General features: G+C 44.6%; 1 protein-coding gene across 2 annotated transcripts in view; it reads left to right on the top strand.

The window, feature by feature from the left end:
- The window catches only part of LCP2 (lymphocyte cytosolic protein 2), a 1016893-nt gene that overhangs the window by 508129 nt on the left and 481187 nt on the right, over window positions 1-27577 (top strand). For both annotated transcript variants that reach the window (XM_069654319.1, XM_069654320.1), the window contains exon 6: window positions 15226-15260. In XM_069654319.1, the coding sequence (XP_069510420.1) occupies window positions 15226-15260 (35 nt within the window). The remainder of the gene's footprint in view (window positions 1-15225; window positions 15261-27577) is intronic.

Raw genomic sequence — 27577 nt, 5'->3', positions numbered from 1 at the left:
ATTTGAGGTAGTTTTGGAGACTGAAAAAATGAAGCAAGACCTGACTATTGATTTAGATTATACGCCTTACAATGTTCTGAGTGATAATACAGGACGCTATGTGTAGTAGTTCTTGACCATGAAGTCTCACCATTGTTACTGGGAATACAAATGGTCACACCCACTTCTTCGGTGATACCAAGGGCCTTGACAAATTGACATCATTTAATGTATTCGTGCTACAGGAGAGCTGGCTAACTTCCCAGCTCAGGGTGGATGGTTTTACTGTTTTTAACAATGTAGCCTGAATAGGTAGGCAGGGGAGACCTAACAGGAGCTCATTAATTGGTGTATACTCTGATTTAGAAACCACTAAGATACCTGTGCCTCATAGTAATCCTAGTATACTAATATTTGAAATACAGGTAGAACTATCTGAGCAAACTAAGAGCGTTTAAAATGGATGATTCCACTGGAGGGGCAAATACGAAGATGAACATGCAGATATACAAGAGAATTTAGTGCACAAATCAGTATCTACGGGAACTCAATCAACTAAATTGGGGGGTGACTTAAACGCCCACTACACAGACACCTGTAATCATGTGTGTACTGACGGCCTGATTTACAAAAATGTTTTAACATGGGAAAGCCCTATTGATTTTTTTTTTGTAAATCGGACCCTGAGTCTCTTACCCCTGCCCTTCCTATCTCAAGAATGAAAAAGAAAAAATAGGAAACGTACAAGGCCGCAAATGGATGTATTTCAAGGAAGCGCATGAACGGTATATTGAATTATTTACAAATTATTTGTATTTTTAGCAGTGAACAAAGCCCTCAGGCATTTAGGGGCTAGTTACAGGAAATGTGAGTCAGGCAGTATAAAGAAGAAGCAGGTAAGAAGGTTAAAACAAATTAACAAAACAGGAGAGGCTTGAGGTTCCTGCGGAACAAAAGGTAGGAGGGGTCAGCTCGCAAGGTGAGGAGTAGCTTGTTCTAAAAGGTGGCTGCACAAGCGGGTGAAGCTGGATCCCCCTGCTTTCTTCCAGCAAACCCTGGGTACGGCTAGGAGGTGGCTGTGTGAAGAGCATAGCGGTCCGGCCGTTGAGTATCTTTTTAGCATCTGGGCCACGTCTTTGCGACAGGCCTTATCTTCATAGTGTCTCTGGGTGGAGATGCGTAGAGATAAGGCCTGTCTCCCAATAGGGACAGAGGGCTGGGGACTTCCCTGGAAGTACAACCCCAAAGATGAGGAGGAAAACCCTTTTAGGGAAAGAAAACTCCTGATTTGTTGTCTGGGACAGCGTGCCGCTGGAAAGGTTGTTGAGATGACTGATTCCAGTAAGTCTTCACAGTAAACACAATATCCAGACAGACAATGTTCAGTAGAGCATGGAATAGGCAAGTCCAAGGACCACCAGGTAGGGACAAGTAGTAACAAGGAAATGAGCAGCATGATGGCTAAGAAAGACAGAGCAGAAGCATGAACTCACGAAGAGCAGACAAAGAGATAAAAGCCAGGAGGGCACAGAGAAAAGGGAGTATCAAAGAACCAGGAGCGTGTGCAACAAAGGAGCAGAATTGCAAAACATCGAGTACCTTAACACAAAGCTTTTTATGTTGCCAAGGTTCTTCTCTGACTCTGTTCCGATGGCGGCAGCCATCTTGGATGTATGATGTCATTGTTGCATGGCATGCGTTTCGGGTACCGATGCCATCTTGGTATGGTCTGGTAACCAGGGAAACGCCAACATTTCCACACAGAAGTGAAAGGGAACACTTTCCAAGCAATAGCAGCACTAGGGAAATGCCCAACAGTATCTCCTCTCCCAAACCTGACTCCACCTGGATTTTCCCAGATACTTCCTGTGAAAAGCTCAGACCAAACGTGATGCATGAACATCTCTGGCAGCTTCCCATGTTCTTTCTGAGATACTGTATCCTTTGCAATGGAGCAAATACTGTAATGTATTTATATGATACCTGGAATCACCACGCCACTTCATATTGTTGTTGATCTCCTTAAACCACCGGTGGAGGGACAGAGCACTTGGAAGTGCTGTGATGGGGTTTTAACAAGGCTACATGAAAAAACGGATGTATGCAATACCATATTTTTGACCCCGTCACAGACGAAATGCGACAGGGTTGATACAAAAGGGTAAAAAATAGGGTCAGAAATACCTTGGAGAAAATGTTGTGGGGGTCAGATGACGAGGTAGGCATTTTGCTGACAGACACATTTTGTCTCCTACTAGATCAGTGGAGTAGCGTTGCTGAAAATGTTGGGGGGGACATCACATCTGAAGAAAAGGTGCCCCAGCCAAATGAATAGGGACAAAATGGTGTGCCATGAAAGTTGGGGGGACAAACACCCCCGCCGCCCCCTAAAATTACACCCATGTACTTGATATTCGGGTGCAGTTATTCTTTTGCGATGCACAGAACATTTGGTTGATTCCTGGGCTTCTTCAAGGGCTTCTTTAGCTTGCTGTTGTACTGAACGTGTAAGTCTTGTATGTGATCTTCAATGGCAGGAGGTAGCAAACCATGAGAAGTGACGGAAGGAATCCACTCTGGATGGTATCCATACGTACAAAAAGATTGACTCTACTGGATCCCAGTATGCAATGAATTATTTGAAAACCCCACCACCGAAAGTAAAGAAGCCCAAATGTCCTGCATGGTATTCACAAAACACCTAAGGTACTGTTCCAAAGTCTGATTTAACCTCTATGTCTGGCTGTTGGTCTAAGGGTGAAAACCAGAAGAGACGGCCCTGTTGATTCTCAATTCGCTGCATAAGGCTGCCCAGAATTTTGATGTATATTGAGTCCCCCAGTCTGACACTATAACTTCAGGCAATCCGTGCAAATGGAATACAGCTTTCACAAACACTTGACTCATTTGCAGAGCAGTGGGTAGTTTGGGCAAGGATGAAAAATGTTATACTGGTGGCTGGATTGGTTATTCCAGTCTGCTGGAAGGACCTGTGTGGGCACTCTCACTAATCATTACTTTAGTTCATTCAATTATGCATTGATGTACGTTGAAGAATCTTGACAAACTTAATTAGTTCAAATGTAGGTATTTGTATTTATTTGTATTTATTTTATTTAAATGCGCACCTGGCCCAAGGGCATCCGGGCGCATAATTTGAGTTACAGGCCTCGACATCTGAGGCCGTTACTATACATGGAGGTATTAACACATTTACAGATTAATTGTATGCAGACATAATAAGTAGATTACAGTTGCTATTAATGTACACAAGGGATTTGCAGATTATATCTATATATACAGGTATATTTATTGTTCAATTACTTTCTCTAATAGGCCTCTTGCAAACATTTTATTATCCAATTCATTTCGGTCTATTCAAGACCTTCTTCAGGGACTATTGTCAATGAAAAAAAAATATATATATATATATCGATCAACATATTAATTCAAAAGTAAACCAAACATGTATATCTCGTGTTGTTCAAAGTTTACAGTGCAGTAACTTTTGAAAAATGTACCTGTGTTAATGTTGCTTTAAATCCTTTGCCTTATTTGTGTATTCGTTCTTGTGGAAAATTCCCAAATTTATGTTGCACTTAAGCACTTTCACTTTTCCTTGCTGCTGTGTAACATATATACTCCTCGTGTGGCAGTTTGTGTTTGGTAATCTAAATGATGGAAAGTATGTAATTTGGTAGAGTTTTAGCACTTAATTCAATGATGCATTTAACTGTTAGGGACTCGCCTCCCCAACTGGGGAGTCTTACCTGTTTGAATGAGATCCTTTAGCAGCAGGGCACCTCGCTCGCGAGGACACGCGTTGCTGGTTACCCTGGCTGCTTTTATACTTGCAAAATGGCGTTGGCATGTAACGCGATGACGTCATTAACGCGATGACGTCATCACGTGCCGGTGGCCATTTTGGAATCGTTATTTGAGGTCGGCAAAAGCTCTCGAGTTGTAGACTGTTGTCAATAATACTTGTGTGGAGTGGATGTTGGTAAAAAATGTATTGGCCATACAATGTTGGTGACTTATCCATTATAAATAGTACAGTGGTATCATTAAATCTGTAATGATCATTAATAAGAGTACGTCACCTGTTATTTTTACGTGTTAATGTTAATGTTGATAAGATGCCTAGAAACATATTTTGAAAAAAAGGAATAATTGATTGACCTAATACTGAGGAATAATTCTAAACATTAAAGGCAAAATACATGCTCTTTCATGGTTAATCATTACAGCATTTGTCACATGAATGTCAAAGTACATAATTCAGTTTCATTTCCAATATATTACTCAGACATGTGATTGCTTTGTCTACTTCTCAATGTCCGATTTATTTACAATCGAGTGAGTTAAAGAAAACATGCATAATTACATTCCTCGTTAAGACCACCTGAATGTAAAGAGTTCAACTTTTCAATCCAAAAAGTTTCTTTTTGACTTAAAAGTCTGCTGATGTCCACATTAACTCCTTGTGTTACTTATAGCACATCAAAAATTTGGAATTTAATTTGAGCTATGTGATGTTTAGCTTCTTTAAAGTGTCTTGATACGGGAGATTTAATGTTGCATGTATGCATGTTTGACCGGTGTTCATTCCACCTTATTTTGGCCTTGCGTGTTGTTTTACCCACATAGTATTTGCCACATGGGCACTTGATACTGTTTATGACGTTCATAGTATGGCATGTTGCAAATTTCTTCAGAAAGATTTTTTTTCCTGAATTTGGGTGAAATACAATGTCTCCTTTCTGGACCATGTGGCAGTTCGAGCAATTCAAACATGGAAAGGTACCTTTTCTTTTGGGTCTTTGATTTTGAACCTGAATGTCACTGCGTTTTAACATATCTCTGATATTTCTACTTTTGGTGTACGCAAACATCGGTGGAGTTGTGTAGAGATTTCCCAAAATTCTGTCTTCTGACAAAAAATGCCAATGTTTCAAGATGATTATTATGATTTTGTTGCTTTATGTAGAATATTTGGTCACATAGATCAGTGGAGGTTCTTTAGTATCTGTGACTTTTTCCAATATCGCTTTCCTGCCCATTGTTTCCACCTTAGATGTTAAGTTGTTAATCTCTTGTGGTGAGCAGCCTCTTTGTAAAAATCGTGTAGCCATCTCTTGTGTTTGTTTTCTGCATTCAACTTCATCTTGCACTATTTTTTTAACCCTTAGTAGTTGACTATAAGGGAGACTTTTGAGAGTATTTGGCAGGTGAAAACTTAAACGACGTAGTAGATTATTACGGTCGCTGGATTTCCGGTACAAAGTTGTAGTGAGTTTTGAGTCCTTATACATCACAATGACATCTAGAAAGTTTACTTCTTTCTTGCTGTGGGTCGTTGTGAATTGTATGTGTTCATCAATCCTGTTCAAGAATTCTGTAAATTTAATAAACTGCTCTTCAGTTCCCTGCCAAATTCCAAATACATTGTCGATGTATCTTCCCCAATGCTGGAGGTGTTGTTTCCAAGTATTGTGATTCAAGATATTCTCCATTTCAAATTTATACGTAAAGCTGTTGGCATAGCTTGGCGCCATTGTCGCCCCCATTGAGGTACTACTCATCTGCAGATAGTATTGTTCTTTGTGTCTGAAATATGAATTCTGCGCAATGAATTCTAATAGAATCATTAAAAATTCTTTAGATGCTCATATGTCTCCAGTGGTTAGTAGAAGCCATTCCACTGATTCCTGACCTTGGTTATGTGGGATTGAGGTGTATAAATGCCGTACGTCTGCAGTAAAGAGAATGATATCATCTTTAGTTGGTATGGTGGTTAGAATATTGAGAAAATGAGTAGTATCTTTGATGTAGGTTTTTGTATTTTGTATGATTGGTTGAAGGAAATAGTCCAAATATGTTCCTAATGGTTGTAGAATGTCGTTCGCTACGGACACAATGGGTCTGCCTGGAGGTTTGGATAGTGTTTTAAGAATTTTGGGAATAGTGTAGAATATGGCTACTCTTGGATTTGTAGTCGTTAGAAAATGACAAGTTTTTTCTGTTATCCAGTCATTCTTCTGTGCTAAATCCAGTATATATTCCAAATTTTGATTTATTTCAACTGTGTGGTATACTGAGTGGGGTGTTGCAGGGGAAACCTGCAGATGGATTGTCTAGTTCCTTGCAGATTTTGAAAGAGTTCAGCGATGTTGCTAGTGACTCCAGAGATATGGTCCTGATGTGGGCTCACTTCTTGGAGCAGATGGAGAGACAGTATTGCCTTTGAAGCAGGCGACAGGCAAGTTTGCAAGAGGATGAGCTTGAAGTCTGCCACTTCAGTTCAGCTGCTCTGCACTTGCATTTCAGAACAGCTAGATCGGAATCATACCAACTGTTACGGCTGGAGGTGCGCTGTCTGTTCTTGTTGATGAGCCGTCTGTATTGTAGATGTCTGAGTCACTGTGGAGCGAGGGGTCCCACAGCAGGTCTTCCAGGAGACTGTGCATGCACTGCTCACACAGTTTTAGTGAGCTTGACATTGCCAGGTCAGTTGGCAAAATTTGGGGTGTATGTTGTTATTCCTGCTGCTTGCACTCATTCTCCAATTGTTGAGGCAAGCTCTGCAGCAAAGCATCCTTACGCATTTCCACAGTGACACCTCATTGTGATGTTTGCTGTAAGTCCTGCTCCCCAGACACATTGAGATGAAAAGTGACCACTTTTACTGTGAAATATGATGCTGTAAAGGAAGCAGGCAGAGCAGGTACTCAGTGCTACCTTTAAATGCAACTTCCTGTGGATAAAAGCAGGTCTCTTACCAGCTGTGCCACATCTGCAACACCAGCCAAGAGAGACATCCTTCCATGTTGGACAGGTTCAGCTCAAGCAGGTACAACAGAGAGAGACTTTCACTGAGGGATGTATTTTGATGGCAAACTTGCTTGGTGGCCACCTTGAAAGGTCATAGTGCAGAAAAGACATTAGAGAGCAGCTGCCACTAACATATGTCAGAAATGCGTCTTACAGAGCTCTTGAGTGTTTCAGAAATCTGTGATGTCAATGCAGTGCTCACATAGCTTGTCCAACACGTGAAAAATATTCCATCAGGTCCTCCTGAGGACTAAAGGTTGGGCACTGGCAGCTTGTGGCACACCTGCAATTGGCACAGTGCTTTTTTGACAAGGTATGCCTGGCTGAAATATGAGCTGGTCTTTTGGGCCACAGCAATAATCTCTTTCACAAGCTGAAATTTGCTGAAAAAGTATGTGACCACAAGGTGAAGGACATGTGCAGCTCAGGGGATGGGTTCTTGACAGTTTACAAAGCAGCAAAGACATTTGATTCATTTTCTGGTGCAACAAAGCTCGATTGCAAATTCCAAGGCCTTAGCCACATGGCTCATCCTCCTGTAATTTCTCCCAGATGCCAACTCCTCTGTAGCCTCTGATCTGAAAGCATTTCCTGCACAAAATAGCATGATGCAAAACTTCACACACCTATTTCCCCTTGCATTACTCCAGGCCCCCCTTGGCTGGTAGAGGAAGAAATTGCCACCCAGTGCACTGTGATGGCCATGTAGCCAATATTCTGACCACTGGTCTACATGTACATGGTGAAGTGGATTTCTAGCCCATTGACTACTGTAGTAACCACCCCACTATAACTATCAACTATTCATACAAGTCAGGTATGTAAGGAACTCATGGTGGCAACAGTAAAGACAGACACAAGTGATCACAGTTCAAGGGTTTTTATAGAGCTGTAAAGGTAAGTTGGAAAAACGCCTAATCTAAATCTAAATCTAAGATGGGAGCAAGCTTCAACCATCAAACAATAATAAGGCAGTCCTAGTGGTATCTGGTCAAATAAAAGAGCCTACACTAAGAAAAACCTAATTCCAATCCTTACACTAAATACAAAAGAAGTGTGGGATAAAGTTCCTAACAAAGAAGGAAGTGTTCACAAATAGTCAGGATGTTGTAGTCGGGATCTCCCTTCCCTATGTTTTAAGCACAGGATAAGGTAGGATTCTGGAGCACAGCATGCGTTCGAGCTTTCCCAGCACGAGCCAACAGTTCTGCTCTCAGCGATCAGGGCCTTCAGTGGTTAAGTCTCATTTCTACAAAAAGTCTATTGCCTCCGACAACTTGATGTGTTTCCAAAATAAGAAACAAAAGTTCCAAAATAAGAAACAAAAGGGTAATGCCTTTTCACCCTTGGGACCCCCTCTTCCAGGCTCAGATCCACTAAATGTTCTTAGCGCTATCAGGACCTTCGATAGTTAAGTTTCTTACTTCCGTGGGTCTGACAGTTTCAAAATAACAAACAAAAGGTTAACAACAGTTCCAAAGTTTGTCTCTGATTGTACTTGGGTGATAGCTCTTCACCCCTGGGTCTCCCTCTTCTGGGCTCAGACCCCTCTCGAATATGAGCTTCCCTCCATTGGGTTCACTCTTCCATCTAACTAAAAAGAGAGCTCTTATCCAAGTCTGTGTCTCTGTGGCATCTAACAACTCGGCTGAACTCTTTCAAATCTGCAAGGAACTGGCCAATCCTGCCACAGTCTCTACCACTCCTGTCCCTTCCCAGGCCCTCTGCACGGCACTGGCTTCTCACTTCATCTCTAAAACCCAGGACATCCTGTCCGCACTCTCCTCCTTCCCTCTCTCTCCCCCTACTCCCTGATTTTCCTCTGGACCCTCTGCAGCCACGCATCCTCCCTACTTCTCTACCTTTCCCCTGTTCTCAGCTGACAAAGTTTCTAGACAAGTCCGATCTATGAAAGTCTCATCGAAACAGGTTCACCCCTGTTCCTCCAAAACCATCAAGGACTACATTGACTCCCTGGCTCCTGCCCTTGCTGATTTCTGTAATCACTCCCTCACCACTGGAGTCTTCCCTTCACCCCTGAAGCACTCCCTTGTGCACCCACTTCTTAAGAAACCCTCGGCCGACCCCTCCTGCCCGGCTAACTATCGCCCCTGGCTGATTTCTGTAATCACTCCTTCACCACTGGAGTCTTCCCTCCACCCCTGAAGCACTCCCTTGTGCACCCACTTCTTAAGAAACCCTCAGCCGACCCCTCCTGCCCGGCTAACTATCGCCCAATCTCCATCACTCCCTTCCTGGGCAAGCTCCTGAAGAAACTGGCCATCTCCCAGCTCAATCTCCACATCAAATCTGTTGGTTGTCTCCATGACCATCAGTCTGGCTTCGGAGCTGCCAGAAGCATGGAAACTGCTCTCCTGAACATTCGTAAAGACCTGCTCTCCAACCTTGACTTCAACACCCCCTGCGTCCTCATCTTGCTTGATCTCTCTTCCGCCTTTGACCCTTTCAACCATGCCATCCTGCTCAACCGTCTCCTTGATAACCTGGGTATCACTGGTCAGGCTCTGGCATGGCTGACTTCTTTCCTCTCTGACCGACCCTCCGAGGTCCAGCTTGGGTCCTTCCTCTCCGCTATCTTTTTTCTACCTGTGGTGTCCCCCAGGGGTCCAACCTCTCACCCGGCTGTTCAACCAATACCTTGCACTCACCGCATCGCCACTCTCTTCCCCAACTTTCAGTGCTATGCGGATGACACCCAGCTCATTTTCAGGCTACCCTCGGCCTCCTCCTTTCCTTCCCTCATCTCCGAATGTCTGTCTGCTAGCCAGGAGTGGTGTGCCGCCAATGACCTCTGCCTTAATGCCAGGAAGACTGAAATTCTCCTCATCGGCACACCCGCTCCATCCTTCCCTGTAGCTCTCTGGCCTGCCTCTCTTGGCCCTCTTCCTGCTCCCAACTGCAAGGCTAAAAACATGGGGTCATCTTCGATGCCACACTCTCCTTCTCTCCTCACATCTCAGATATCTCTAAGAAGTCACACTACCAGCTGCACCTCCTCAGAGGTATTCTTCCCTTTCTCTCCTTCCCCCAGAAGCTCACTGTCTCCAGAGCACTGGTTCTCTCATGGGTGGACTATTGCAACAGCCTCTTTCTAAATCTGCCTGCTTCCACTCTCCACCCTCTGCAACATATCCAAAACTTGACTGCAAGACTTGTCCTTGGCCTCAAGCCCACGGATCATATCTCTCCAGGACTGAAATCTCTGCACTGGCTCCCAGTGGCTGCGAGGATTACGTTCAAAACTCTCTGCATCATCCACAAGGCCTTCTGGGGCCTTGGTCCTCAATACCTTCAGCTCTCTCTTCCTAAATATCTTCCTTCTTGAGCTCTTCACTCATCTGCCTCCAACTCCCTCAGGATCAGTCGCTTCTCCAAGCAACGAGTTGGTGGTAGATCTCTTTCTTCGGCTGGTTCCTCCCTCTGTAACAGCATCCCTCCCCCCCCTTAAACTTGAGGAGAACCATCTCCGGATCCGGAAGCACCTCAAAACTTTTCTCTTTGCTTCTGCCTTTTCTCGTCCTCTCCTCTGCTGACCTCCTGGCTGAAACCTGAACTACACTGGCTACCTGGACACCCTCTGATCTCGGGCCCAGGGCCCTCCCCAGCCAGTGTCCCACACCTGCACTGCCCCCGCTGGCAACCTCCACACTTGGGGACTGTTTCTGTATCCCTACAGTCTCCCTACCAGCCCCTGACACTGGATATCCGCACTTACCCTTGCACTTGCCACTTGCTGGCCGCTACTTACTTACTATTATCTTCTTGTATTGCACTGTTCCACCTACCCTTCTCACATACTTGCACGACCTGAATGACACCTGGCCAAGTAGGATCGTTGTCTATCCTCCCTTTGTTGCCCTACCTTGCCTCATTGCACCTTGAAGCACCTGTGCATAGGCACGTTATAAATGCCATATCATATCATATCATATCATATATTCAAAAGACTTTATCTGTTGTACTTTTCTCTGTTGTACTCACTGGCCGGTGGGTGTTGGCTTCTCACCCTTGGATCTTGACTGTTTGCCTCCCTCCGTCGGGTTCACTACGGATACTCAAACAATCTCTTCTGTGACATTAACAAAACATAATAGCTTTTATACAGTTCACTGTGGACATCCCTCTGCCGCGTTCACTCTCATCAACACACTGTACACTGGGACTTCAGACTCTGACCCCTTTTCATCGCCATACCTCTATCGGGTTAATTCTTGCCAACTTTTGTAAATCACAAAGTGCAGGATTCACTTCCCTTAGCTTTACTTTCATTTGCCGGTCAAAGTCTTCGACTGTACGGAGGATTTTGCTAGACCCCCGTATAACCACTTTGACCCTCTTCTGGCTTTCCCAAGGCTTTCTGGTAACAGTAGTTTCAACAAACGGGTAATCGACCAGAGTTTCCTGAGTGAGCACCCACGTGGTGCCGGACTCCTCTGTTGCTGGTTTTCCCCTTTTGGTATCAACAGTTCTTTTAACTTTCACAGTTCAATTAACCGTTTGCTACTTTTGCTACTTTTCGTTGAACACAGTTATGTTTCTTATCAACTCTCCCCTCGACTCACCGGCTTTTCTTCTCTCTTGAGTCAAGGTGGGTACCACAGAGACAAGCGTCTCTCCCAGGCTTGGTTATCAGCAGAAGAGGGCCCAGTGTACTGTGGACATCTGCTGCTACACACACTGGCTATTTGCGGTTTTACAATTCCTTCCATGGAGGTTTCACGGGCCTTGGTCATAAAGGGCTAGGTCACTTCTCTCCTTGTCACCCTCTTGGTTTGCGCTGTCTTTCTCCTCCTCTTGAACTGCCGTGCTGAGTTAGCTCTCTGGTTGTGCTGTGCGGTCTGCCTTCCTTGTATTGTGCTCTCATGCTCCACCTTTTATCCTTGTGGGGAAGGGAAACGGCCATCAGGTCTGTGTGATTCTGGTCAATTGCCTGACTTTGGCTGACCCTGGTATTTGCACTTGTATTTCTTTATTTATATAGCGCTCCTGGCCTGAAGGCATCTGGGCACATATCTTAGGTTACAATCACAGCAGCAATATACAGTTACAGAAAAAACATGCTATACATTTGTGAGATATATATACATTGGGCCTCATTACAACGAGGACGACCACGGAATGAATGGTGCTGGTAAGGGACCCGCACTGTTCATTCCGGGCCGCCCTATTACAAGGTCTGCAGCAGGTCCTGCTCTGGAAGGCCTGGTCAGACCAGGGGTCCTTAGCGGGACCCGCAAGCAGACCAGGATGCTAACAACGGGCCTGTCATTAACAGGCCCTTTGTTAGCATCCTCCCCATTCCCATTGAGCCCTATAGGGGCTCAAATGGGAATGGTGTTGTACCGGGTCCGGGTCCCGGGAATGGGAATTAACGGGCCTGCCAAAGTCGGCATGGCCCAGTAATTCCCTATTCCTGGAAACCGGACCCGGTACACGGTATGGGGGTAGCCATGCCGCTAAAAGCGACATGGCTACCTCCATACTCGTAATGAGGCGCATAGTAATTACAAGGCACTATGTCTTAAGGTATTTACAATCAGGCTACGACAGTTGCAGTGAATGAGCTAGTCCTGGTGTAGGAAGTTACGGTAGGAGATTGTGTGAGTCTTGGGCCATGAGCCAAGATTTGGCTTTGTTCTTGAAGGCATAGAAGGATGGTTCCAGTCTGAGAGAGCTAGGCAGAGAATTCCATAATTTGGAAGCGAGGACCAGGAAACTGACCCCACCAGATTTTTGTAATTTAAATCTGGGTACATATAGGCAATGGGTTTGGGAAGCTCTTTGTGGTCGGCTAGAGGTTTGCAAGGAGAACCGAGTGGCCAAGTAAGAGGGTGCCTTGTTGGTTAGACATTTATGTCTGAGGGCCAGAGATTTAAGGGAAACTCTTTGGGCAACGGAAAGCCAAAGCAAGTTGTGTCGGGTGTCTGAAATGTGTTGGTTCCTAGGGATGTTCAAGGCAGCCCTGACGGCATTATTTTGGGTGACCTGAAGCTTGCAAAGGTTTTGTTGGCTGGTCACAAGGTACAGGGCGTTGCAATAGTCTAACTTGGGAATAATTAAAGTTCTAGCAAGAATGATGCAGTTAGCTGTGGTTATGAATGGACGGCAGGCAGTGATAAGTTTTCAGGTGTATGCAGATGCTGAGATCACAGCATTAGTTTGTCGTGAGAGAGATAGGGAGGGGTCAAGGTAAATATCTAAGGTTTTGGTGTCATTAGTAACCTTGATAATGTTCCCATCGATGACAAAGGATTTGAATGTAGGATCTAATTGGCTCAGATGGTTGGGGGAGCCCAGGATGAGGAGCTCTGTCTTATCATCATTAAGACAGCGCTTTTGTTGGGCCATCCAAGCCTGGATGATCAAATAAACATTGTTTAAGGCTTTGTTGTCAGCTGTATGGTTTGTCCGAGATAGGGATGTGTGGAGTATCTGGGTGTCTTCCGCATAATTAGTGTAGGTGACACCCAGATAGTCCAGAATAACACAGAGCGGTTTTGTGAACACATTGTAGAGCGTGGGTGAAACGCAAGATCCTTGGGGGACACCGCATAGGACTGAATCAGGTTCAGCTGAGGCAGTGGGGGAGAAGACCTTCATGGATCTGTTAGCCAGGAAGGATCTGATCCAAGTGGTAGCTTATCAGAGAAGTGGGCTGCCTCTTTGAGATGTCGACACAGGATTCGGTGGTTCACCAAATCGAAAGCGGCTGATAAATCCAATAGTAAAAGGAGGGCGATCTTGCTGTTGTCTTCCAGGTCCTCAATTTGAGTTTTTAAGTCTAGCATGGACATTTCCATTGCATGCTTGGGGTGGAAGCCCCGCTCTCTAAGGCAAAGGAGCTTATTACGTTCCAGGTAATCCTGAATCTGTACGTAAGCTGGTGTTGGTACATGTCAGGTACATGACTCAGGTTTTAGTCCGTCGTCCTCCATGATATGCGAAAGTGTTCGCGTCGGAAAAGGGGGTGGGGGTAGAGTGGGGGTAGAGTGTTTGAGTATTCTACTAGGTAGGATGGGGAAAGGGTGTTATAAGAAAGGGGATACCGCGTCTCACCAGTCAGTGTCCCGCTTCCACTCCCCCCAAGCACCCCCTATCCAGGTGATCCTCCCTCACTGGTCCACCCCAGGGAACTGGATCCAATAGCGATGGCTGTGTCCTGGCCACCTGGATGACAGATCCCCGGGGATTAGTTAGGGAGACACCTTCAGGTTTCTCACAGGTACTACCTTGTGACATGCAAAAACAGCAGGCAGGCACATCCCAGCAATGTTCAACTTGTCCCATACGCTGCTGGAACTCAGCAATTTCCACAAAAGAGTAGGGCAAGAGGACTAGACTGCATTAAAGCCAGATTAGCATTGAGCAGGCCCTGTCTGTCATGTAACGTGATGTTTGTCTCCTCACTCAAATGCTTCCACAAAACTGGCTTGGTGCAATGGGGGGATCACTGATGTACATCACTGCGTTCAGTGGATAGACTGTGGCGTCTCATGCAATGACACAGCTTCAGTATTTTAAGGGGAATCCTGTAGTATTGTGGTGGTATGCTGATTGTCTGATGGCAAGGGGACATCGTTTGATGTTGTTTGACGTCTTCATGTCTGCAGCATGTGGAACCACATAGATGTGGTACCTACGTTGATCTCTGCTTTCCTTTGTCAGCAGTGTGTGCAAGTGGCCAGATTTGGTTGCTGTTTATTCAGGGGCACATACTGCCACAATGTTGTCTTTCATTGTGGGCTGACAAGACACTAGCTCTTCTGGGCGAAATGGCGCTGATGGCTATGATGTGGGTATTCCTGAAGCCATGAAACTATGTGATGTACACTCATAATAGCTCACTGTTGGAAATCACATACATGAACTATAATATTTTCAATATCCCTTGACAATTTGCCGATTCCCTCTAGAACTGAATAGCCCAAATAGGATAATTATTAACTTATTTGGAGCCTTCTTGCAAGTGTGACATTATATTCTGCTAAATTTGAATAATGTATCTGTATCCGGTAAAGATGAAGTCATGTAAGGGTCTGCACGATTTAGAGTCATGAAGAACCTTAAGTTATTCCTCGTTTTGCAGTCCTTTTGGAATACATTGGTAAAATAAGGTATTACAGCATTTGGGAATAGTACATGGGTAATACCGTATCCAGTAATACTTTTGCCTCAAAGTACTTACCTGCCCACCATAGCAACCAGATTTTTTGCATATGGATATCAAAGCCCATAATATTGCACAGTGGCCAAACACAAAGTATTCGCAAGTACTTCATGTTTTGTCATTACTGTATTGAGGTCCTTATTATCGTATGTATGTGCTTGTAGTTTGCGTATTTTTAAATTGTTTCAAATAATACATTTACACACTGCTTTGTTTTTCTACAGAACAAACGCCAGAGGGCGATGGATCGTCATCATTTGTAAGCATAACATATTCATGTATATTCATATTCACAACTTAATTTCAGGAAACATACCAAATGGAAAAAAGTTTCTGTTTACCATCAACCCATAAAAAATAGGTTCTACATCTTAGTTCGTACTTTCAATTAACAATCATCAAAATTTTAACGTGTTGACATATCTTTCTTTTTTTCTGAAATAATGTTTTTAAAAGTAATAGCTGTAATGAGGGCCGGGAAGCAAAAGGTATATATTTTATTTGAAAAGCCAGCAAAAATACGAGTTGCACATTTTCACTCGCTAACCTTTATTCAAGATTCTATCCCCAATCATCACTATAATTCAAGATTGAAGATGTATGTGTCCGAGCTGCTTCGGATCAGAGATAGTGAGATGCATGGAAAGGTATTTCTTACTCTTTTAACAAATGGTCTTTTCCCCGCAAATGTTTTAACTCAAGAAGTGTGCAATAAATAAAGATTAAAGATAGATGTGTTCATGAACTCTCTATTATTTAGCTATGGCTGAACACCTGTCTATTCATCTCAATAATGCAATAAGTGGCCTTGTAGAGCACTCTTCTGCAATTGTTGATAGGTATGCAGCACGTGGCACTGTAAGAAGAGAGGGAGGGCGTGGGCTGCTATTGGGATTCAAGTGGAGGCAGATGTAACTTCTGTAGTGTTGGTGAGGGCAGGTCGGAGGTACTTGATCCCCAAGTACCGTTCCATTTTTGTGGATATTGGCACTGATACGTGGGAATATGTTTATATGAAGAAGGGAGAAAAGCATCAGATAAATGAAAGTTATCTGGGTCTCGATTAGCCACTGATGTGAGGGCGGGGAAGGGAGCTGTGTGGTAGAGGTAAAGAGGTGAGCATTATCATAACTCAATTAATCTGGTGGTAACCGACATACCTTAGGTGGCCCTGTAGGGGGATTGTGTGTCTAGTTTAGCGTAGTGTAAAGCCATATGATAGCGAAAGATTATTAGGGCCGTCTATAAGAAGTTTGCAAAAGTATTTCTTTAGACATAACCAGAGAAAACTGTTTCAACAATGAAATTAATACTAAATGAAAAGTTACATTAAAACAATAGTTTGTAATACTAATAAGTAACTTAACTTGACATCAGTGCTTTTCTTGGAATGAGCAATGTTTGATGAGAAACTGGATTAATGAAGGTATATCAAATTGGCAAACAATATATGTAATGCCATAGGTATGGGAACGATACTGTCGTTCACTGACAGAAAGGGTCTCTGTGATCCAAGCTGGGATCACATAATGTGGCTGTCTTCTACCACTCGAACAGGAAAAATCTCTTCTACCTTATTTAATCCAAAGCAAATGTATTGGTTCTGTCTGAAAGTGACAAATATTAAACAGTAACTTGGTCTGGATAATTGGAGGAGATTTTTGGATTCAGATCTAACCATCATAACTAAACAAACTGGTGAAGGAGACCAACCTGCCACTGTTCATCCCCAGAAAAGTTATATCCATCATCAAAGCAACCATTAGTTGTGGCTGACCAAATCCTTAGTCATGACTCAAATTGACAACTGCAGCATAATACATGTCGCCTCACCAGTGAACTCCCCAACACACCGCAAAGTGAACTACATTAGGTGGTTGGCTATAATGAAAAAACAAAATATCATGAAACCTTCTGCAGTAGCAATCAGCTGGCTCCCATTGCAGTACAAGACAAAATGTTATGTGTTCTGCACAGTGTACAAGACCTTCTGTAACAAAGACCTAGGGCATGTTCAGGAGTGACTTCTGCACTCTGGCGAACCATCTACCACATAACCTGGAATACCTTGACTATGCAGCACACACATGTCTAGTGACATTAGCACAAGGGCAGGCCACTCGGCGTCCCTACATCACACAACTGCAAATCTAATCCCAACTTTATTCATATGAACATATTGTGAAGTGACTGCAAGACTACCCGCACAATTTGATTCTAAGGAAAATAAATACATTGAATACTTAAATATTTGTTCTTGTCTCGTAAGAGTGAGTGGAAAGAAATGTGCTTTTGATTGCTAGAAGTTTACTGTGCATTATATGACAGAGAACACATACTAGAATTCAACAATACATATAAGCACTTATTACTTTTACAATATGAGATTTTGATAAATTCCTCACTGGGCTTGTTTGAGTTACAGTTATGATAAAACTAATAACAGGAAGTTGTTCAACTGGTCACATGACCACTGTCCTGCTCACCACCAGAAGCCTGTCTTTGTTATCACTGTCCTTTTCCTGAACTTTGTACCAGTTTCACCTGCCTTACTTTACCTCTTCACCCACCTTGCAGCCTCTCTCTGTTGAAACTGTTTGGACAGTGGATTCAGAGCAAGGTATCAGGGCCCCTACCTGGCTCACCATCCAATTGCTGCTTGCCTTTGTTTCTTTCTCCTTTCCCACCCTCTGCTCCTATCCCAAGCTTCCCCCTGGACCTGCCTTCCCATCTTTTTCTGTTGCATTTGTTTAGCAACTGCATTCAGAGCTAGGTCACATGGTGCATACCTGGCTCACCAGAAAATCACTGCTTGTCTTTGTTGCTCTCGTCTTTTTCTCATCTTTGTTCCTATACCCCACGCCTCCCTCCTCAATTTACCTAACTTCCTGATTTTTTATTTTGTAACTTTCTGGGCCATGCAGGGAAAGCCAGTGAAGTGATTACTGTCCAGACTAGGAGCCAATTACATCATGTCATTATTTCTTCCTCCTTTTTCTGGACTTTCTCACTCGCCCCTTTACCATCTAACTCTTCATTCCAAGAGCATCTCTTGCCCATAAGTCTAAAATAAAGGGCAAAAAAGACAACAGCGTCTCTTTTTACTTGGGCTTGGAAGGGCAAAGGGCTCAGGCCATTGCCTGTCTCACTCTAGATAGGTCAAGACCATGTGCATCGAACCACCATAATTCCCACTTCTAATCCCCACTCACAACCATTCATGCAAACCCCCACTCTTCAAAATCATACAGACCTACTCACACCCCACCTATCACTACCATCCCCATCAAGCAAAGAATCATGTAACCCATGCTCACTAACATGTTCATCATGCCCGAGACGTTGCTGATATTGCTGCACACATGATGAGGTCTCTGTTCGGATCTGCGGCTTTGCTCTGTACTTGGGTAGCATTTCTCCCACTTCCTAGTCTGCCCGGTCTGCAGGAAGGCTCCGTCCTTCCTTCTGCCTCAACCGTCACACAAATGAACCCTTTTGGAAGTGCCTCTCTTCGGGAAGCCGTCTCACTGAGCCTTTCTCCTCTAGAGTTCTGCCTGCAGCTCTCTGGTTCCTCGAACCATGTCGAGAGGAAGAAGATTCTATGTTTCTATGTGCTCAGTGGTTTTGAATGCCCCGGCACCAGTAGGATTGGTACAACAGCAGGAGTGCATAGCTTGGTTCCTCCAGGTATTCTTCATCGCTCTGGACCTCTTCCTCACCCCAGTACTTTGAGTCAGGGGGTATTTAGGAACTTCCCTATTTGTCATCCAAGGATGGTCTTTTTCAACATGACAACAGGATATGTAGGAATGGGGAGTTGGTTCCGAGGTGTCAAACATGGATGGGTACGGGGTTCGACCCTAATCCCATAAGGGGCTCCCTCTCCCATGCAATCCTCCCCTGGTGCACCACCCCCAGGGGGATTATTGTACTATGGACCCACTGCCCTGGCCCCACGGGAAAGGTCTCCCCCTAGGGGAGAAGGGACGACATCCTCAGATTCGTCACAGCCCCCTCTCAATGACTCACCATGTCCAGTATGATATGTGGCGGAAAGCAGAACCTCTGAGTGACCTCTTCATCAGCCAGTTGAAATACGGTGATCCTCCCTTATATCATCTCCCTCCTAATGCGTCAATGCTGCAGCATAATGCCTTTTGGATCGTTTATTTTGGGAATATTTACATATCTCTCTGTGCTTTGCTTTTATGTTGTGTTGATGGTTGTGATTGGGGTGCACTGTGTGCTTCCTTGGTTAGATAGTTAACTTGCACCCTTTTCTGGGCCTCTTGCTCCACTTTTATATGGAGCAAATGTTGAAGTGCATTTTTGGAGCAAATTCGGTGGTCTGGTTTTGTGACTAAGGATTGTGGCACATCTATGCTTACTTTCTGTGGTCACTCCCCCTTTGCATGCTTAATCTGGTGTATTTGCATGCTTTCCACTCACTTTGTGCATTGTTTGCCTGCATTTTGCACACCTTTTTAAACGTGGTGTATCTCTATTTATGGTTCTTTGGTGGTGCATCTCAAATGTGCATACTTCTTTATTTTGGAGAATATGGCCGATTCTGTTTTTCCCAAAATTCAGCCAAGTATTTTGTGCCTTCTGAAATTTTTCCAAGGTTCACCAAAGATCATCAACATGTATGCTTATTGGTTCATCATTATTACTGACAATGGATGGCCAGCTTGTCCATAATGAGCAACGGGGCATCGACGCACCCATTTTGAATGAGCCAGCCCAGTGAAAACACTAAGCACACCCTCAGCTTCAAAACGCAGCTGTGGGAGCGCTCATTGGCAGCCTTAAACTATCAAAGGGAAACAGAGTTTTCCTTTGACCATTTGCACCCCAGTCCACATGTCCAATCGGCCATTTAAGGCCAGGGGCGTTTTGCTTCCCCAGCCTTGCATGGCCTATTAGGGATGCAGGGTGGGGCGCATATATGCTGGGGCATTACAGCTCTGAATGTGCGATCAGGCACTCCTGCGATTCTGGCCCAGGGCAGCAAGTAAGAAAAAAAAATGTTTTGCGTGAGTGGTAACGAGTGTATGTTTGGGTGCATGCGTCAATGAAAGAATGTAAATTGTGTGGGTGCGATGGATTCCAAGATGGCCACCGACACCAGATAGACTTGTCAGCAGCCACTCCTGAGCCGGTTTCCACTTAATAGCAGTTCCACCACCCCCAGAACATTGGAATAGTGTGCAGTGATGAGCGGAAAGGAGAGCAGGACCCCCCGGTGGGATTCAAAGAATTTGAGAGCGGGCACAGTAAAGGAGCGCCGTGGAAAAGGCAGATGAAACTGCAATATCCTGCTGTGGTAGACACAACGAGAGGACGATGCACGGCCCTGGAGGGAGCCCTCGGACCAGTAAAAGATCACCGGAGCCACAGTAGGGAAGGAAGGATACCGACAGTGGCCCATCAGTGGATGAGGCACATCACAGCATGATTGGAAGGAGAGCAGGACGGCTACCAGCAGTGACTCCGGGCTAAACTGGTGACGGGAGAGGAAAGCCCTGGTCAACAGCAGGAGGTCAGAAGACCGGGCATAAGGCAGCGGAGCCGAGGGCTCGAACCGGTGACAGGAGCAGGAACTAATCGCCACCCCCAGTGGACGCCCGGGGGGAGAAGGAGACAACCCAGGAGTGGTGTACCCACACAGAAACGCTCCCAAGCTAAGACCCGACAGCAGCCAATACTGCAGTGGGCCCGAACCAGAGGAATGAGTCTACAGAAGAAGTCATCCACATTCCTCACTGGTGCTACACTACGCCGGTGCCCGGAAGAAAAGGAGGCGGACTGGGAGCAGCCCTGATAAAAGGAAATAAGAGAACCGCACTGCACTGCAGGAGGCAACACAGGGCCACTAACCATACAGAGGAGGTGAGGGAGAGCAATAAAAAATCTCCAGGGAGGGATATGGATTCCGGGGGGCCTCATAGGCTGAAGTGAAGCAGCCGGTAGAAAGGCAGCAAGAAGGGGCCCGAATGGCACACTAGAGCCAGGCACTAAAGGTATCCCACTAGCGCAGCAAGAGGAAATAGCAGCATGCGCTTGGTGCCACGTAAGGAGGAAGCAGATCTAAACCCAAGAAGAGGCCTACTAACAGCAATCAGGAACAGCCAATAAGGGTAGCCCAGGGCGAGGAGATACAACGTCTCCCCTCTAATAACAACATCAAAGGGGCGCAGGGCAGGAACATCTGCGAAAGATGTCGTCCAAATCCAAAGCCAGGATCCCCAAGCAGACCCCAACAGCGTGGGATACGACAGGAACTCTCCCCACACTGTGGGCACCAATTGAAGCAAGGGACACAGGCAAGAACATGCTGCCACTGACATACCCCCGGGCCCACATGGAAATAGAACAGGCAGCCCCTACGTCCAGGCAGGACTTCCCCAATGACATGTCACTCCAGGCGACCCTCACTAAAATATTCCACGAACAGTTCCAGTTAATGCGCACCATGGACAAATGGGAAAGAGGACGGATATCCTTGAAAGGAGCCTCCAGGGGGTGGATAGAGATACCACTGAGAAAAGTGAGGCAATAGAATGACTGAGCGTTGCGACCCACAACTTAGAACTGCAAATGGAGGACATGGAGATCATTTGGCCCATTTGATAGAGAAAGCCCAAAAAACAGCCATCCCATTTGTTCTTCTAGTTTTAGACATGGAGAAGGCTATTCGACTGAGTGGAGTGGTCTTTTCTGTTCCGAGTGATGGAGAAAATGGGCCTGGGTGGTAATTTCTTAAGACTGGTCCAAGCTATTTTCAAAACCCTTATCCGTGTCTCACTCCATTAAACTAAGTAGATGGACAAAACAGGGTTGCCCCCTATAGTATGCAATTTATTTGGAACTACTATTGTAAAGCATACAGGAGTCGGGGAGGAACATGGTATACCCTTTGGGGGTCAGCAGCATAAAGTAGCGGTCTTCGTGGACGACAAGCTTCTGTCGCTCACCAGACCGAGAGATTCTCTAGAGGTGTGTAGGGAGATACTGAAGGACTTTGGGGAGGTGTCAGGGCACCGAATTAACTTTGACAAATTGGAACTGCTTACTCTCACAGTAGGGGGCAGGGAGGTGGCGGAATTAAAGGCCACCTCACCATTCATCTGGAATCCAGTGGGGATTACGCCATTGCTCTTCGGCTGGTACGAAGCAAAGTATTCACTCATGCTGGTGGCCATAAAAAGGGACTTCCAGAAGTGGAGGCATCTTCAGGTTTCCTGGATGGGCAGGATGGCAGTAGTTAAGATGGTCACATGCCCCGCTTTACCTTATTTATTTCAGGCAATCCAGCTTGCCATACCATCTCTGTTTTTTAAAGAACGAGAGCAGGTAACAGGGAACTTCATATGGGAGGGGAAGAGGTTACAGATCAATCAGCATCTATTGATGTCCCCTAGTAAGGAAGGAGGGATGGTGCGCCCACATTTCCAGCAGTACTATGAAGTGGCACAATTGCAGATCATCCGTGACTGGTTCACATAACTATCAGGGAAACAATGGGTGGCAATGGATCGGGCAGTTGTCCGGCACGACCTAAGCAAAGTACTGTGGTTACCACGACAGCATAGACCAAAGCATTTGTACCTGTGCACTATAACCAAGCTGACACATGGGATAAATTAGTGGGGAAATATGGGATTACGTCCTTCTCATCCCCCTTTATTCCTATCTTCAACAACATGGACTTCACCACAGGAAAGGAAAGAGGCAGGAAGGGAGATGTAGGGTGATTCAAGACATGTACCAAGGCCCAAGGGCCAAGATTATTTGTAGAATGCAAACAGGGGTTCGGGCTGGACGAAATAGAGCGGATTCATTATTTTCAGTTAAGCATTGGCTGATGAGCAAAGAGATTAAAGCAGCGGCCACCCAACAACTAACTCCATTTGAAAAATTCCTGTTAACACATGACGGGATCAAGAGCGTGGTTTCCAATTTATATAAGATAATGGATGATTCCACTCCTTGAGCATTATGACCATATAGGGCGCATTAGGAAAGGATAATCAGGAGTGAAATTACTAGGGAGGAATGGGAGATATTGTGGAGATTGTTACCAAAAGTGACCAAGGCATCTCAATTACAGGAAGCTTGGTATAAGATACTGTATGGCTGGCACTACACCCCGGCCCTCCTCCATAAGATATACCCCCGAAACGTTCCGGATTGTTGGAGAGGATGTGGGGGAATAGGCACTGTGTCCCATATATGGTGGAAATGTCCCAAAATTTAACCATTTTGGAAGAAGGTGCAGGATGTTTAGAATTTCAAAGGCACGGTACGCTCCAAACCAGGACTCTTTCTACTGGCCGGGGATGCAGCGCACAATTAAAACACTTTTACTTTATTTATTACGAATTCAGTTTGAGAAGTCACCCAACCCATCTCACACCCCTCTTTACAAATACCCTGGGTCGCAATGGACCATGAACCAGGCTGGTGTGTAATAATACAATATTTATTTATTTTTAAATTCCAATGAAAATCACACAAATTTAATATAGGGCAGCACTCGCCAGTGTGGTGATAATTACACTGTAAATTGATAGAATATACTTAGTTTGACCTTGTTACATGAGATATACAATGTACAATTGAATACAGGGAAGATTACTTTTCTGTTGGTATTTTCCGATAGCACCACAGTTAATGTTTACCTCTGCAACACCCCCTCAAACCCCTGTTAACCGAATTTTGTGTGGGGAGAAAGGAGTAGCAAGGGGTCAGGTATACTAGGCAACAAACAGAATGGAAATCTGACCTTCCACCTCTGAATGGGACGCAAAATCAGTTTGAAAACCCTTGAAATTGAGCAAAATAGCACTCAGAATTACTAAATATTTGTTTTACATGTGCGGTTGAATGAATAAGGTAAAAATGAGTATGGCAGGATCATAGAAGTCAGAAAACTAGCAAACTACAAGTCAATGTACTAACAACAGGCATACAGTTCAGAGAATCAACTTTGGAAGGAAAAACACAGTGCCGCAAAATCACACGTGGAGAACTTGCAATTAATTCATTCACTGGTTTAAAATAGCAAAATGGTTTGGAATTTAGGCTAAACAGGCAAACTCGGAATTCGGTTTTGATGCTACAGTACAAAGACACCTTAAAATGACTGCAGTTGGACAGGGAAAATTGGTTTGAAAAGAAAATGACAAGTTTTACTAAGACAATATTTTAGTGTCTAGAAAAGAGGAATGCCGCCCGTGAAAAGGGTTAAGATGCAGTTTTAACCCCCTCACACCGTGTGCCTCTTTATATAGGAATTAATGAATTTATTGCAAATATTACTAAGGACTTATATAGTGGACTGAAATGATGGAAAGAATGGCGTTACCACATGAAGATTAAAGGACTAGATACACAGAGGATTGTGACAATTTTAAGAATTTTGCTGGGGTAGTTATAGGATTTCTATAGGATTGGACCTAATACAAGGTAACAAAGCAAGGGAGGCTGTTTGTGGTTACTGGGGAAGGGAAATACAATAAGAACTTGAATGGGGTAGCTTGGATAGCGAACCGGGTTTCTGGGCAGCGAGGCAAGATCTGGTCACTGGTTAGCGAGATGCATCAGCCAGGCTCTCCTGGAAAAGGACAGCTGGACCTAGTCTGGTCACTAGATAGCGAGGTGCATCAGCTGGGCTCTCCTTGAATTATTGGGATTTTTGTAGGTTTTTAATTCAGGATCAGAGGTTTAGCCTGGGTAAGACCTCTGGTCTGGCTTCTGGAATCTGGAATCTTGCAGGGTGAATGGGTAATATCTGGATCCCTGGAAGTTGAGTTATGAATGCTGGATTTTCTTGAATGTCTGGTTGTCGGATTTTCTGGAAAGTCTGTCTGCGTGTTTGCAATCTGTGTATGTGTCCTGAGCTTTTGAATGTCTCCCCCTTTATAGGCCGGATGACATCAGAGTATTTTTTACTATGTGGGCAGAACTAAGCTAGACATACCTCTAAATCGGATACGTCAGCCTATGGAAGTCGCCTCCTCCCTGTAAGCAGATTGGACTGAAGGAGGTGACTCATCTTTAGGGTGGGTGTTTTATGAAGTACCTTTGTTTCACCAAAGTTATTTTTGCCAAAATAAGTTATGGAGAAAAAACACTTATTTTTATACACATGACCCTTATAAAAATTAGATAGACAGATCCCATATTTTATAAAGAATACACCATTCAAATCTCCAAACGGCGTGATGCTGTTTAGGCATTCTGGCAATCTTTCGCCCTTTCCATGGAACACATTTCACCGATAATTCTACAATTGTATATATGTATACATATTATCACAGTGCATGTCTTCATACATTTTAAAAGCTGTATCATGTAAGCTTTCCCTAGAATTGCCATTTTCCTGGCATTTGCATCCCCAACATGCTAGGAAAACCTATAACATCTTATTTATTTAAACTGTCGTAATTTCACATTAATATGTCTTTTGATCACTGACATAATCTGAACAGTCTCTGAACTCAAAAGGGCTGGCTTTGTTTTCCAAATATGGCCAATCCATCCAATCCCCAGACAAATGTCAGGCTCTGGTCATCTTAGCCTGGGGTTTCCATGGAGTCGCCTTTGAAGGTAGGCTGTTGAAGCTGAGGAGAAGTGTTAGAGGATTTCACACCTCTGTGTCAGGGCAGTCCATTGTCTCATGCTGGAGCCTTGCCGCTTCGTCTGACGAGGTTGCTAGATTCTCCACCTTGCCCCTTTCATGTGCCCAAGGGGGCAGGTCCACTTGGCCAAGGTGATTCTGTTCCCAGGGGAGGCAGGTCCCTTTGAAGCCAGGGCCTGCCAAACCTGTTCTGCTGGGCTCACAGTACTTTATTTATTTATTTTTCTTCACTTAACCAGAAAGCAATTTTTTGGAATAAATATCATGTACATATTTAAAACTAGCCCTCATCACATTTCTATTCAAGCATAGGGCCTTATTTTAAGATTTCTCTTTTTAAAAGGCATTTTCTTGTTTGTCAAAAGCACCCTTTTACACGTGGGTTAATTCTTCTGGGATGTCACTTCCACAAATGCGGCTTTTTCTCGCATCCATATTCTGAACATTATTTATAGCCCTAGTCAATTTCTAATACACAGAAATCTGTCCAACACAAGGGCTCTCTGAAACTGACATCAATCAAAAGGAGAGAGAAAGCTTTTTCTGTTAGATTTTAGAAAAGTAAAACATTTGCTGTGCGGCTGGAGTGAATTTCTCTGCTCTATTACAGATTTGACTTGACACATCATGCCTTTCAGGGAGGACTGCCCTCCTTTGCTGGTGTATAGCCTGAAGATAGATGGGCATGAATGTGTCTTACTGGAACCAACTGTGTCATGTTGAAAAATGGAAATGGCATCAATGCAAAGCCCCTTTCAAACACAGAACATTTCATTTTCTTTGGTTGGATGTTTTGAAGCTGGCAGCATAGCAGCGCTGCACTATGCTGCTTTTGACTTCGTTTTTGAAGCAAATGGGGAAAATAACTTGCTGCAATTGTTTGGGTGTTCTGTGCTTCATCTCGCCCCATATGTGCCTGGTAAAGACAGCACAGCCATTATTTTGGTGACTACAAAATGCAGTTTAGAGGCAAGGCAATAGTGCTCAACAGAACCAGCGCAGCCATTCTTCTTGTACTTTGAAATGCAGTTTGTTGATGTTGGGGTGTTCTGCTGGGCTGGTAAATGTACGCCACAAGGAAGCATTGGGACAAGCCTTTGGGGAGAAAGGTGAAAGTTCCCCAGACCTGATTCGGCTAGGGTTGCGTGGAAGGACAGAGGATGGAGAAGCTAGGGGGCGGATCAAGGCATGGATAGTACTAACCTTGGCAGCAATTACTCTCATAGCCCAAAGATGGAAAGGCACAATGGTTCCCACCACACAGGACTGGCTCCGCAAAGTATGGGAGCTGGTGGCGTTGGAATGGGCTAGCTATGCTATGAACAATAACATGCCCAGACTCACAAGAGATTGTGGGGGAGTCCTGACTTCTTTGAAAGGTGATTAAAGAACCCAGAGGTTTTCACGACCCACTTCCAGAAACCCCCCTGGCAAGCCCATGGGCCAGGAGGGGTCTTGGCTCGGGTCTCCAACAAATTTAGGCATCCTTTGCCTAAGCCCTCTTGGGGCCAGTTCTGGTGCCTTTGGCGCCAGACTCATAGTTAATAAAGACTTGTGTTTAAGGAACTACTTTATTTCAAGTGCCAGCCAACATGGAGACATCCACATAGCTTGGCTCCTTGGAACCAAGCTATGCGGTATAGTGTTTTGGGTGTGGTACCCTAGGAACTACTTTACCTGGACTACTTTCTTGAAGCTATTTAAACCACACCCGACTTGGATAACACGCTTTGCGTTACTTTGCAATCCTGCAACGTGACGCTCATCGTGTTCAGCTGTACCCGCGAACCTCAGAAGAACAGCATCTGTAAAGAGACAAAAGGACATCGTTAGCAGCAGCAGCTTACCTGTAATTTTCATTGTTAGCTGCCCACAGCTCCTGCGAACAGCATCCTAGGATCAGCGCATCTCTCGGACCGACGGATCTGCAA

Source organism: Ambystoma mexicanum, chromosome 3q (genome assembly GCF_040938575.1).
Source record: "Ambystoma mexicanum isolate Mex_15411 chromosome 3q, UKY_AmexF1_1, whole genome shotgun sequence".
Taxonomy (NCBI): domain Eukaryota; kingdom Metazoa; phylum Chordata; class Amphibia; order Caudata; family Ambystomatidae; genus Ambystoma; species Ambystoma mexicanum.
Note: the sequence above shows the minus strand (reverse complement) of the source record. Positions and strands in the feature narration are given on the sequence as shown.